The sequence below is a fragment of the Amblyomma americanum genome, chromosome 8 (assembly GCF_052857255.1).
Source record: "Amblyomma americanum isolate KBUSLIRL-KWMA chromosome 8, ASM5285725v1, whole genome shotgun sequence".
Classification (NCBI taxonomy): Eukaryota; Metazoa; Arthropoda; class Arachnida; order Ixodida; family Ixodidae; genus Amblyomma; species Amblyomma americanum.
Window position 1 is genome coordinate 127,505,715 of NC_135504.1, and position 13,813 is coordinate 127,519,527.

Here is a 13,813-nt window from a genome sequence, read left to right on the forward strand (position 1 = left end):
AGTTAGCTCGGAGCACCCTGATGGTTTTCAGTTCTTTTTTTTAGGGAGAGGGATTATGCCACCAGGTGGCCCCAGGTAGCACCAAAAAAGAAGGAGGTGAAGGTTTTGCTCGCGTACCTTGAGGGATTTTCTGGGAATGCTGCCGGTGAACGGTGACTCAGTCCTCGGTTCCGTGACAGTATGAACTCAAGAAAGTCTTAAGATGTGAGGGGCTCGTATATTTGATTTTCGATATCTCATTTGTCTCTCCTTTATTTATGGTGCCATTCTTTGGTTTCGATTGTAAGTCGACCCCCCCAGTTCGGATTTTCAAATAAGAAAACAGGTCGACTTCCAGTCGTGTAAATACGGTATGTGCTTAACCTCATGAAAGGACATTAACATGCCTGACCAAGCGTGAGCTTTGTATGACAAGTGGCAGATTGTGCACAACATGGCAGAAAACAAAAACGACAGATTCAAGAGAACTACAGCCAACAAATAGATGCCTCACAGGGAAGAACACATGTACATGAGATTCATGTACATGTGTTCTTCCCTGTGTGGCATCATTTGTTGGCTGCAATTCTCTTGAATCATGCAGGGACTAGCTCTACACATACAAGTGCTGTATATGGGACATAAACAATGCATCCACTGCATAAATTTAAATAAATGTAAGTAAATACAAATCACATAATTGCAAGTGGTCTGAACTGGAAACAGTCATTCACCAAAGAGACTACATATTGAGGCTCTTGAAGATTTTAGCAGATTTAATTTCAGCTGTAGTAGCTATAATTGTGTGATGGTGGTTAAGTGGGTCATCTGTCTGCAGTCCGATTGGTTTGCTTTTGTGTGCCATAATCTTCTTCATATAGTGTGCAGAATCCCCATGATCTGTTTTGCCTTTGTTCACTGTGCTGACCCCCCCCTCCCCCCTTCCTTTGTGTGTGTGTGTGTGTGCAGCTGCGCAAGTGTTCCCGTGACTTCAAGGCCCTGGCAGACCAGTATGGGGTGCTGTACCAGACCCTGTTCGATGCAGACCCTGGCACCCTGCGCAATGTGCAGCTGTATCCTTGGCCGTGCATTGCCGTGCTGCTAGGCGTGGCGCTAAGGAGACGGGAAGAGAGCAGGGCAAAGAGCATGCCTGGATCTTGTGAGAGAAACATGGTTTCCAGTTGCTGTATAGCTGGAGGGCATTCTGTGTGTGCATGCGCTGTGAGCAGAAGAGATGGGCTGGGCAGTTGTACGCAGGACAGAAGATTTTATGGGGCACACAAGCAAACACAGAGACATATCAGAAAACTCGCAGAATTAAATTTCTAATGGTAACAGCCAATTAATTCTGGCATCTTAAAGACTTCCTTACTTGGGACGATGAGGACGAGGTGTTGAGGTGGTCGTTATAAGGTCTAGGGAGGTCCCTTGTGCTGCTGGCAAAGACATGGCCAGAAGTAGCGCTGGATTAGGGTCATGTCATCAGGGGGAGGGGGCCAGTGGGCAGGAGTAGCTAGCCTCGTCAGTGTCCCAGAGGCCTTGACCCTCGTTCCATGGGAGGGGGGGTGCTGTGAAGGTCTGGAGTTGGAGCCAGCGGGGTCCATGCCTGGTCAGTAGGCCTCAGGAACGAAGATGAGGCCTGCCATCTGCTGTACAACACTGTTGACGCCTGGAACATTCTGCCCCCAGGCCATGTCACTTGTCCTTTTCTTAAACCCCTGACTTCGTTTTTCTCTTTTTGTGTCCTGTTTTCCACTTCATCTTCCGATTCTGATAAAGCAGGCTTGGGAACTGTGGCATGCACACTTGGCATTATTGGAGTGAGTGTTGCTGCTATGTTTCACCACAAATGGGGCAGCACATACGCCTTGCAGAGTTGGCTGTGCCTGGCGCATTGCACATCTGGTGTGTTGACGCCTCGACATGGGATGTTACTGGGAACGTCGGGGTGTGTGTGTTTTCATGAGGCTGTTGGGATCGTGCAAGCTAAAACAGACAGCCAGAAATAGAAGTATAAGCCCTGTGTTGGAGTCATAGACCAGCCCTGGCCCCTCTGTCTCGTGTGACAGGGGGACTCGTTTGGTGTCTAGTGCTGCTACTTACTCTCCTTGACTGCTCGACCGGTCAGGCTGCAGCAGAATGCGCTGCTGGTGATGCAGGCCATTGACCGCATTTCCCAGTACAACCAAGGCATCAAGTGAGTCCCCACCCCATCTAATGGATGGCTACTGCCTTATTGCAGTAAGCCAAGTATGATCTGAAATGGGCTCAGGCAGCCTGTTGCACTTTGTATTATCCCCAGCCTACAATATGTTAAGAGAGCTCAGCGTTGGTCTTTGGGACCAAAAAATGTCCCAAAAATCAGTTTTTTTAAAAATCACATTTTTGGAACCTAGAGCTATTATTCTCCAACCTTACGAATTTTTTCCTTCCGGAAATCAGTATTTTGACCGTAATATTAAATTTAGATCATTGTGTAAACTGAATTTGCTGATGAACGGGCAGTTTAATGGCGTGAAAATTTTGAACACCTAGATGTCTTAGTATGTCAATATCTAAGCATTTGGGACAGATAGAGATGTCAATTTGTTTGCTAAGGGAAGCATAAGATGCAGTGTTTGTGATAGTTAAACTGCAATTGTTCAATCATGCTTTGCAGATTTATCATTTTGCTAACTTTATCAGTGCATTATATCCTCACCTTGAATATTACTATTCCAAGTGCTGTAAAATGGCTAATAAGGATAAAATGAAGAAAAATAGCTGTGTATATTGTACTTATTACTTATTGGAGTATGTAGGCATGCATTAAAAGTGATTTTTTATTGAGCCATTTTCTTGTGCTGAGATGCTAATCATTGACTAACTAAAAAGTTATCATAGAAATCAAATAATTTATGAAAGAAAGCATTTTAAGGTTTGGAATCGTCATAAAAACTGAGCAAGGTGAATTAGTTTCGTTAGTCTTTGACTGAAAATGAGTAAAGTAGGTGTGAGATTAGTGTCTCCCTTTAACATTCGTAGCGCAACAAACACATGGGAACATGGCAGAGAACAACAGTACTACCTCGATGGAAAGAAACGCGAACCCGGCGCCAACATGCCCCACTGTTGGAATTTATTTTCATCGTGCTTTTAACTGGGTGGTACAAAATAGACGTTAGGGTCATCCTAGAATGTATCATGGACGAGTCTAGGATCTTTTTGTTATCACCGAAGTAAAATAGTGGTGAAAAGAAATTTAAACAGCGGACCGTGTTGGCGCCGGGTTGTTCGCGTTTCTTTCCATCGAGGTAATACACAAGTGCTTCTTGCACTTGTGTACTGTTGTTCTCTGCCATGTCCCCTTGTGTTTGTTGTGCTATGAATGTTAACATTGAGTACCTGCTGACCTAAACCCTGACAGTGCTACGATAGGTGGTGTGAGTTTAGACCGTGAAGCAGTGCAGTTCCCTGCTGTGCTCCACAGTGCTGTGCTGCTCTGTGCTGGATTGCAGCCAGTGGTCGTAAAGCAGTGGAGTGCATCGTGTGCAGGACACTGAACACCACTCCAGTTACATTTTGTCCTCAGTAATAAATCGGTTACTTGGCCCTCTGTGGCTGTGTTGGTGTTTGGCTGGCAGCAAAAGATGTGCTCAGAAATTTGGATTTAGAAATCTCCCCCCCCCCCCCCCCCCCCCCCCCCCACACACACACACACACACACTCAATGTAAACTTGTGCCGGCAACAAAACGGAGCCCATGCAATCAATGCTACACTCCATCTCATAAGTTCCTTGCAGTACTATGGAAGCTAGAGACTTCCTCAGCCAGTCAGGAGTGTGCATCAAACGTGTTCCTCTGCACATCAACATCTGTTTGTCATCTACTTGCAGCATATGCAGATATGGCTGGAAAAAAATATAAATAGACTGTCTACATACCAAACACTGAAGGAAGTGTTTTAGAATAGCTTTAGAATAGTGTGCGCACTCTCTTGTACGCTAAATGCAAGCATTATGCAAGACACTACGCTGTTTGTCACATGTGAAACTGAAGAGACAACGATAACTTAGGCTAGTGGCGCTAATCTGGTTCTTAGAACAGAAGCCATTTGTTTGTTTTTCAACAAAATGACGCTCCTCTTTTTACATTTTGGAGTGGCAGAATCATCACCTTAACTAAATAAAAAATAAAGTAGATTTATCGTTCATGGATTTCGCTGTAGGTGAGATGAGACAAAACAAAAGCCCAATGCCCCATTTATGACCATTGAACATACTGAAAAATCCAGTAACAGAGATGAATTCACTCCAAAGCAAGAGGTTGTGGTTTGGAATGCGCTGCCTTGTTGGAAATGCTGTTTTAGCATACTCAAGGGTCACACATGCCAAACTCGGGAAATCGCTTACGTAACATGAGCCTGCATTATGGCCCTACTTTAAATAGCACCTGGCACATGCGCACTTAAAAGCGCACTGTCTCATATGCCCATTTTATACTGGCACATCACTCTGCAACATGAGAATGTTGCCTGTGCACTCGTCGCTACCTTGGTAGTGCTGCAAGGAACTGCAGAGATGTAGTACAGGAACTGAATGGCAGATGCTGCCTTTCCTCAACGGTCGGTGCACAGAAACTGTCTTGCAAAAGCCGCCAGAGGTGGTGATAGTACCTGCGTTTAATTTCTTTACCTTTTCTAGCTCGTAAATGCACTGTTCTCATTGAAAGCAGCAACTTTGTCAGTAGAAAATGACATCCTATTGACAGAGGCCAACTTGAACGTGCCTTCAGCATCCCCCTTTAAGTGTGATGGCGTCTGGATGTCTGTGTCTGAGGCGCCACAAATGCCACAGTTCCACTCAAGTGTTGTTGGTCTGCAGTGCTCTCTGCCACTCACAGTGGTCGTCCCAATCTGAAATGGCGTGCTTTCGAACAGCGGCGCATGGAGACGAATTTCCCTTTTGGACACTAAGTTTAAGGCTACCGAATAATGCTTGCATATCCAACCTGCTCCAACTGGCTTCACTTTGGCAGCGAGTGATAAAGAGGTGACCAGATGTGTGGCACTTGGCACACTGCTGCTGGTGTGACACATGCAGCTCGAGTGAGGAAGGCTGTGGGCTGGTGTGGATGGACCAGCAGTCGGGCAGTGCCTCCTCCTCACTCAGTGAACACCGCCTTCTGGAGGCTGCTCACCGAGGCCTGCTGTGGCTGCGTGACCTGCGACACCAGAACAGCCTCACCCCGCAGGTGCGTGTGCCTCTAGGGCTCTAGGGAGGTGGTTTTCTCAGCTTAGAGAAAGATATGCAGTGGGGCCTGTCATGAGTCAGCCTGGCCAGATGTGGGCCATCATGCTTTGTTTAGCGCAAGCACTGTGTGCGTGTGGCAAGGTGTGCACATTCACAGCCCCCCCCCCCCCCCCCCCCCCCCCCCCCCCCCCCGTTTGTCGCGATTATATGGTGGTCAGCTGACTGGTAGCATGATGGGAGTGATAGCGCAAAGCAGAGGAAATGGTAACACAAGCACTTGTGCCGTGTTTATTTTTTTACCCATTGTGCTCAGTGTATTCCCACTGTGCTGCCTCACTGACTCGGCCAGTGGACAATACTATGGCTAAGGCCCTGAACTTTCTCCAGCTTAGAATTTTAAACACCGCTAATTGAAAACAAAGAATCTGCAATATTCCGCAGGAAATATCAGATAATGTTTTAGAACCACGTAATTCGGAACCACGGTTCCAAAATTCAACAAATATACACCCCGGGACTATTTAACAATTTTATCTCTGTTATCGAAGACATTGCGAGATGATGGCTGAAATAGCAAACTTGGAGCAGTCTGAACCTACACGACTAACTCATCTTACAGAAAAAGCTCCCAGATCCCGTACTGGTTATGGCCTAGCCAAACTTCTAAACAGTTTTCATGACAGAGGTACAGAAATCTGCAGCCTAACTTCATCAGCATTCAAATTGGTCGTGATCAGTCACCCCTAATAGTACATATATTCCACCACTCACCGAGACATTTTAATGCTGCATTGTTTGGTTTTGAAGCTGTTGTAACATTTGACCTTTGCGTTATAATCGTTAGTAGCCTTTGTGATCTGCTGCCCTCTGAAATTGCTCCAAAGTGATGTGCGTGTGCCTCCCATTGCTGTTGCTTGTACGTGGGTCGAGGGCTCCTCAGGCTGCTTGCATGCAGCTTTTACCTCGACCTCCTCCATCCTAGAGAATGGGAAATAAAATGAATTATTATAGCGTAAATTTTTTTTGTTTTTCTAAGCTCTTCGGGGTAGCTGAAGGGACCTTTGCCACCAGGAACTCTAGCCGGTACGAGGAGCCAGTTTTTCAGTGATCTTGGGGCAGAGCACGCGGCATGTGGATGTGAAAAGAAGGCAGTTAAGAAAGAGTTGAGTGGAGCAGCGGAAGGAAAGGAGACGCATCACTGGGCAGCCCAAAACACTGGGTAGTGACAGCATAGTGGTGATGGCAGCTGCTGCTATGTCGGAGCCTGTGTGCATTCGAGCACTGGGGGGTTTTCTTCGCCCAGTTGTCGAGCTCGCATATGAAGCATTGCATGCTAGTAATGTTGACGTGTCTGTTGCTTGCATATTTGAGCGTGCCATCTGCTTTTCTTTTCTTTGGGGGTAGGTGGTTTGAGATTAAGTTATAATCGTAATAATGCCTGTTTTAAATTTCTCCTGAGGTCTCGTACTGATCTCGCTCATGTTATATTTGCGCAAATAAGGGAAATTAGTCATTTTTCCATCATGCTGTCGTTCCTGCTGATGTGCGCTTCAACAGTGTGGTATCAAAAAATGAGAATATGGCTGCTAAATCAAATTTCCATGAAAAATGCATAAATCTATGATTTTTCACAGAATCGGAGGAGACCTGGGGCTTTAGCTATGGCAGTCAATGCTGGCACGGGTGGTATGAGGCAGAAGAAATGGTGTGGTGTCTTTAGTGGTGCCCTGACACTGTGCTGCTGTGGAAGGAGTGAGCCAACCCCTGTTGTTCTGCAGCAGGTGCAGCTGGTTGAGCGGCTGAGCCAGGAGCTGGTGCTGGTGCCCCCGTGCCTGCCACGCTTCTTCTTCCAGGCTCTGCAGTCCACCACCATTAAGGTGAGGGGGTGGTCACACGGCATTTTCACCAAAGTGAGGTATTCTATTGAATGTTCATTGAGCTGAGACAATTTTCTATCCTTGTTGCTTCCTTAAAAGAACTGCAGCAGCTACCCTCGTCAGCAGCAGCAGCTGGTTTTGTGTATGCCCATGGCAACACCAGCGTTGCTGTAACAATTTTACTGTCTTGAGTGAGATAAATATAAAGACCCATCCAAAAAACAAACCCAGACAGACCTTTTTAAAGTTGTTTTCAAACACTCTTGGCTGCATATATTTTTTTGTTTGCGCTTACTTTTTGACGTCAAACAGCACTACGACCGCAGGTTCTCAAAGGCCGTGCCTTTGGGCTGCAAAGGTGTCGAACAGGCACCTTAACCTCTGAGGTCCTTAGCGGCAAAGACGCAACAGCCGTGTTATGTAGCTGCACTCCTTATGCCATTGAACTAAAGGACCTCAAAGTCCTTTGCGGTGCCCGTGTGACAAGAGTATTCATTCTTAAAGGAAAAATGCAACGGCATTTAGGTTGCCTCCTGTGGTGTCTACAGCAAGTGTCTAATGCTGTTCGTGCAATTTTTCTGCCAAAACTTCGGTTGAAGCCGGTTCCATTGCCCTTAAATGGTATATGTGAGTCATCACCTCCTAGAAGGTTTGAGTGCCTCCAGGCGGGTTGCTTCCAATCCAGTAGCCAGGTTGCCACCTGCCACGGAGGGCAGGTTGTGGTCACAAGGCAATGCGACCTCTCTTGACCAGGCAGTGAATTTTGTGGCAGTGAAGCCAGAACTATTCTGTCGCATTAATTATTTCGCTACCAGGTCAATTTCTCATTATTTGGCTTTGGTAAAGTTGCTTGCAGGCCTGGGTCCGTATTCCGAGTTTGTGTCATAATAAAAAGCGTCATAATCTGTTGTAGCGGCGACACCTGATTGCTTGAAACGCCGGAAACAGACGTCGGTTTGGTTGCAACTGTGAGTGGTGGCAGGATGTCACTGCATTGTGGTTGCTGCAGTGAAACGTGCAGCAGCTCTATTGCTCTTTTACAAGATATGGAACTCTACCAACGCAAGAGAAGAAGAATTTAGCCACAAGTTTAGTTGCACATTGGATTCCACTTTAAAAGGGTAATGAAAAGCTGTCTTGTTTGCGCAGCGGACTTAGCAGTGCTTTTGCTCTTTGCCCACAAATGGAACGAGACCAATGGGACAGAAGAAACATTCAGCCACAAGTTAAATGGCTGTAAATGGGTAATATGAAAGCTGCTTTATTTGCGCAATGGACTCCTACAAATAGAAGCAATAGTTCAGATACTCTTTTCTCTACCATAAAGGCCGGAGGTGTATTTAAAGAAGAGAATATTGTACGCAACTACCCATGGCTTTGCAGTGACAGAAGGTGGCCGCTACAGCTGTCGATCGCCGGTGGTAAATAAAAGGTAGCTAGCTTGTTCGGACAACCCGGCATTTTACGTTTATCTCGAGGGGGAAATGGAGCAGAGAAAAAAATTTGTGGCATGCACTCACTCGCTGCACATTGCGCACTCAGTGCTGTGCTGCGCCATCAAGACGCCGTGAAGATTTGCTGTCTGCAACGTCGCTGAACGTAAGCTGCTGCTGTGATCAGACAGTTGTGCAGACGGTAATTTACGTTTTTCATTCCTTTTATGCTGGCACTGCAAGAACCGCGAGATGCCGCTGATAGGTTTTTAATTTTTGTGCAACAAATAAAAGGGATGAGCTAGAAAAATCTTGCCATGTTTCTCTTCGGGAGACTTCACAGACAAAAGTTTTCATAGGTTCGTCATGGTACGAAGCCCACGCATGCCCACACTGACGCCTGAAAACTAACTTTCAAGCTAACTCGCGAGCTCAATGTAGAGCCAAACCACTGCAGCTATCGAAAACTGTAAGGGACGCCAAAAAACCACCTCTGGCATGTCAGACGCATCGGCGTAGTAGCTTGATGCTGGCGACTGACCATCCATGCACATGAGCGGTTTCACGCTGCCAGACATTTCACACGAACATGATGCAGGACCCAGCTGCTCCATTTGCGCCATTCTGATACATTGACATTTTGCTGCTCTTGTCTGCTCCAAAAGCGGCAAATTGATCAATATTGCACCTTAGCTACGTCAAAAGAAAGATATGGTCATGGGAAAACGACTATTTTTGCAACCGTTCAGGCTTTCAGTTCGCATCCTACTAAAACGTTTCCGCAGTTGGCAATCCAGGGTGGGCTGGCTTATGGTAGAATTTAGCAGCCAGTGCAGCCAGCTCGGATACCGAGGACCTCTCCCAAGTTATCCTTCCTCTATGTTCGCGCATCATGTCGGTTGCATCATGTCGGTCATCCCTGAAGCGGGCTGAAGAAGTCGTCTCTTCTGGGTTGAAGAACAAAAGCTTGGAGCAGGTCCAACGAGGTCAAGCTTTGTTGGAACAAGGGAATTTCAGCCTTGCTGATTCACTTTGCTACGAGTTTGGTGAATTTGTAAAAAATTCCAAGAAGCGTTGAGATATTGCCAACAGGAAAAAAAAGAATGGTTCAAATGAACGTGTCCTTTGGACATTTAGTCAGGCGACGTTGGTGCAGATCTCTAGGTGGTCGAGATTATTCCAGAGTTCTCCACTGCGGCACCTCTTTCTTCCTTTCTTCTTTCACTTCCTCCTCTATCCCTTCCCTTATGGTGTGGTTTGGCGGACAGGCATGAGACTGATACTGAGCCATTTCCTTTCCTCAAAACCAATTTTCACTGGGTAATCGATCTTTAGCTTACATGTGTTTGGCTGCATGTTCTGAGTTTACATGTACTCAAACACATGTAAACTCACAATACTGTTCGGACAAGTAGCCAATGGCAAGTTTTAGAAGTATTTCCAAAGCAAGCACTATGTATCACTCTATCAGTAAAACAGTTAGCGGGGCATCTTGGTGTGAATGCATCACGATACATAGTGGGAGCTCACTGGTAGACGCGAGACCAGAGGCGCAGGAGAAGCATTGACTGTCTGCACATGCAAGACATCTAACCACCTTGCACCTTTTTTGCTCTATCTCTTCTGCTTTTGGCATGACTGTCTTCAGCCAAGCAGTGCTATTTGTGCGACAGTGTTAACGGTCCCGCTCAGTGTAAAACCCGGCGTTGTTAGTGAAAAAAAAAGGCCGCCACCGCCTGGAAGACGTCGAAGTAACGAGCATTAGCTCTTTGGTTAACTAGAATTGATATTAACGAGATTAGAGGGAGGTTTCGGCCGCCCGGCGTTCTCGGAAGTATCCAAGTATGTCTGATCTCTTGGACTTACTTCCTAGATCTTCTTCGACCACGGCATAAGATGTCGATGATTTGGGATCATCCATGTCCTTCTTCAAACACACTGTCGAAATGAACGGCTCATTACGGATGGATGGATGGGTGGATGGAACATAAGGGCGTCCCTTTTGAAAGGGGTGGATTGCCACCATGCTCGGCTACACGTGCACGCACGCCACCTAGCGGAGCGATCGATGACTAGCGCCATCTATCAGAGGAATTACGATGCATGCCTAGCTGTTGTCGAGTTACACCCCCTCAAGATACGTACCAAACGGAATTTGCTTCGTTTGTGGGGTCAAGGTGAGCCTAGAATTCGGCTTGCGGTGCAATATGGTAGCGGTTCAACTAGTAATTGCGTGTATACAATCTTTACCCATTATTTAATTGTGGTTTTATTTCTATGCCACAACCCATAGGGTTTTATTTGCCAAAGGGTTTATTTGCATAAGGTTTTATTTGCCGTCTTTTGCACTGGTTTTCTTTCTGCAATTATGTACCGACTCACCCAGCTCACCACTCTACTGAATTTGCTTGTTTATCATTTTCAGAATTTTTTTTGTTCTGACCAGATATTCGATGTTCGAAGCCATTTTTTTTTATATTCATTTTCGATTCATATTCAAAAATTTTAATATTCACAAACCCCTAGCATTAACCTATTGCAGTAAACTCTCACTTGAGTGAACTTAAAAGACCCACGGAAATAGTTCACTTACCTGAAAGTTCACTAAACTGAACAGTCACTAGTAGTGCAACGGCACAAAGCACAGCATACAGAGAGTCAAAATTGCGAAATGCAATTTATGCAATTCTGTACATCGGTATATACAAAGTGCATAACAGTTATCAAACAGCCTTTCTCGTTTTGAAAAAAATCCGTTATTTTCATTTGCACTTGTGCTCTTAAAGCGCAAGAGGTAACAAAGCTGTCCTCAGGCACAGCTTGCTGCTGAGTGAGACTCTCTGCTTTACTATTGTTGACAGGTTCCACGGTGCAATACCATAGTCCTGCGCAACATCCACTTGCTTTCGACCTTTTTCAGCTGCTGAAGAATGTCTAGCTTGTCTGATATAGACAACCCCTTCCATTTCATCGCACTCATTATGAATGTGGCTGCACAAACTGCCGTTGTTACTCAAAACGCTGAGAACTACGGTGGCTGAACTGAACCGTTGAGAACATGGGAGAAAAAGAGAAAGGCACATGGTTCGTCATCTCCCACGCTGGTACTTTACCTCCACGCCGCTGTAAACGCCAGCGATGTTTTCGTCTCCCGCTCCACCGCCTTGCTTTGCCAACGCTGCAAGCACCAACGATGTTAAGGTGCTGTGGGAGGGGTGGTTTGTAGGGAGATGCCATGGGCTGCGTCAGCGCTGCAAAGTTCAAAAATTCGTTGAACTGATAGAAAAATAAGGCTGGGTCCACTGATCAAGTTCGTTAAACTAAAATATTCCACTATTCCGAAATTCGTTTAAATGAAACATTTTTCCATAGAACGCATATGAAAACTGCCGGGGATTTTTGAAAAGTTCGTTTTTCTGAAATATTTGTTAAACCGACGTTCGTACAACTGAGAGTTTACCATAATGCTGTTGCATCATATGCTTAAGGCATAGCTTAAGGGTCCCCTTCAGTTCTTTTCGTCAGTAACTGAAGTATTACTCACATAATGGTCCCCTCTTTTTTTTTTTTTTCTCTATGGAAGGCCTGTGTAGTGTGTCCCACATGTCCTCGCTGCTGCTGGCCCTGCACTGTCAACGTGCTCCCCCAACTGTTGTCTCAAACGTGGAGACATGATTGTGCAGGGGATTGTTTAAGCCTTGTGTCCCCTCTAATTGATTAGAAATTTGGTTTGCACTTGTAGATTATGCTTAGCGGAGGGAGGCGCCACGATCAGATGATGAAAAACCGGTCAGCGACTAGCAGGGTGGGCACTGGCAGTTTCATCGCCTGCCTTGTTTCTGTTTGTCCTTGTGTCCTGGCACTGCCCTGTGCGTATGTCTCCTAGTGTGCTGTTCTTCACTAACAAGCTGAAGTTGTGCTGACCAGTGTGGGGTCCTCCTTACTGTGCCCTTGTGCAGCTGGCCGTGTCCCCCCAGCAGAAGAGCACAGGCGAGCCCCTCTTCCTGGCCCAGCAAGCGCAACTGGCCCTCAGGGTGGAAGGGGTGGTGCAGCACCGGTCCCCTCCGTGCCACATGTCCGCCCCCCGCACCGTGCATAAGGTGCTCGTCACCCTCACCACCACCCCGCCTGGGCGACAGCAGGCCGACACCAAGGTGAGTGCCACCAATGGGCTTGTTCGCATGGCTTTGTATAGAACACTGAAAGCAGTATGCTTCCCATTTACCATTAAGGGTAGCCACAGCGGCAGAAGGACAACATGGGTCTGCATAAGAGATTAGCAGTTTACTCACCAAATTAATTGCAATAGATGAGAAAAAAATACAATTTTGTATTCTGTGCAATGGGTCATTTCCATGTTGTTTGTGAAAATACAGTAGAATCTCGGTGATACGAACCCGGTTGATACAAATTCGCAAAATTCTCCAGCCAGAGTGCATTGTGTATGATGTGCGGAATTTCGGATGTTCCGAACTCTCCCTTGCCTCTACGGATTGCTGATCGTGCAGCCCGCACATTGCCAAAGTCGCGATCAGTAATCACGCGTCCCGCATATCACCAAAGTCTCATGCGGCCCGCACATCGGATAAGTTGCAGTCCCTAATTGCGCCACCGTGGTGGCTCAGTAGTTACGGCACTCAGCTGCTGGCCCGAAAGACGCGGGTTTGATCCCGGCCGCGGCGGCGGAATTTCTATGAATGCAAAATTCTAGAGGCCCTTGTATTGTGCGATGTCAGTGCACGTTAAAGAACCCCAGGTGGTCGAAATTTCTGGACCCCTTCACTGTGGCGTCCCTCATAGCCTTAGTCGCTTTGGGACGCTAAACCCTAGTAAACCAAAATAAACCAAGACCTAATCGCACGGTACGCACCGCGAATAGCGAGGTGTGGCCGCACAGCAGTGAATAAATCTCGTCAGCCGCAAACAGATCTATGTGAATGCATTTTTCATGCTTTTGCGTACAAATTTTGTTTGTTTGGATGATACCAAATTTCGGGTGATACGAATTTTATTGCGACCCTGTGAGATTCGTATCACCGAGATTCTATTGTATTCAGCAGAAAAATGGGGCATTTTGTGTCTGCACAAAAACAAGCACTTATAGTAAATTGTCTCTTGCTACAAAAATAGACCCAAAAAACCCGCGTTATGGCAATTTTGCTCAGCACATAACCCGATTTTAATCCCCTCAAATTGCGGCAAAAATAAAACCAGAAAACAAACGGCCCTACTTATATGGTAGACCCGTAGTGTGCTGCTGTTGTTGGTGCTGGCTCCCCGCGATGAACAGGC

The 13,813-nt window shown here is 46.3% G+C and overlaps 1 protein-coding gene across 3 annotated transcripts in view; it reads left to right on the plus strand.

The window, feature by feature from the left end:
• Window positions 1-13,813, plus strand: part of defl (Integrator complex subunit 7) — an 80,602-nt gene that overhangs the window by 58,520 nt on the left and 8,269 nt on the right. For 2 of the 3 annotated variants that reach the window (XM_077635354.1, XM_077635352.1), the window contains 5 exons: window positions 949-1,052; window positions 2,108-2,176; window positions 5,062-5,212; window positions 6,990-7,088; window positions 12,481-12,675. In XM_077635354.1, the coding sequence (XP_077491480.1) occupies window positions 949-1,052; window positions 2,108-2,176; window positions 5,062-5,212; window positions 6,990-7,088; window positions 12,481-12,675 (618 nt within the window). The remainder of the gene's footprint in view (window positions 1-948; window positions 1,053-2,107; window positions 2,177-5,061; window positions 5,213-6,989; window positions 7,089-12,480; window positions 12,676-13,813) is intronic. The other variant, XM_077635353.1, reaches the window with a different exon arrangement.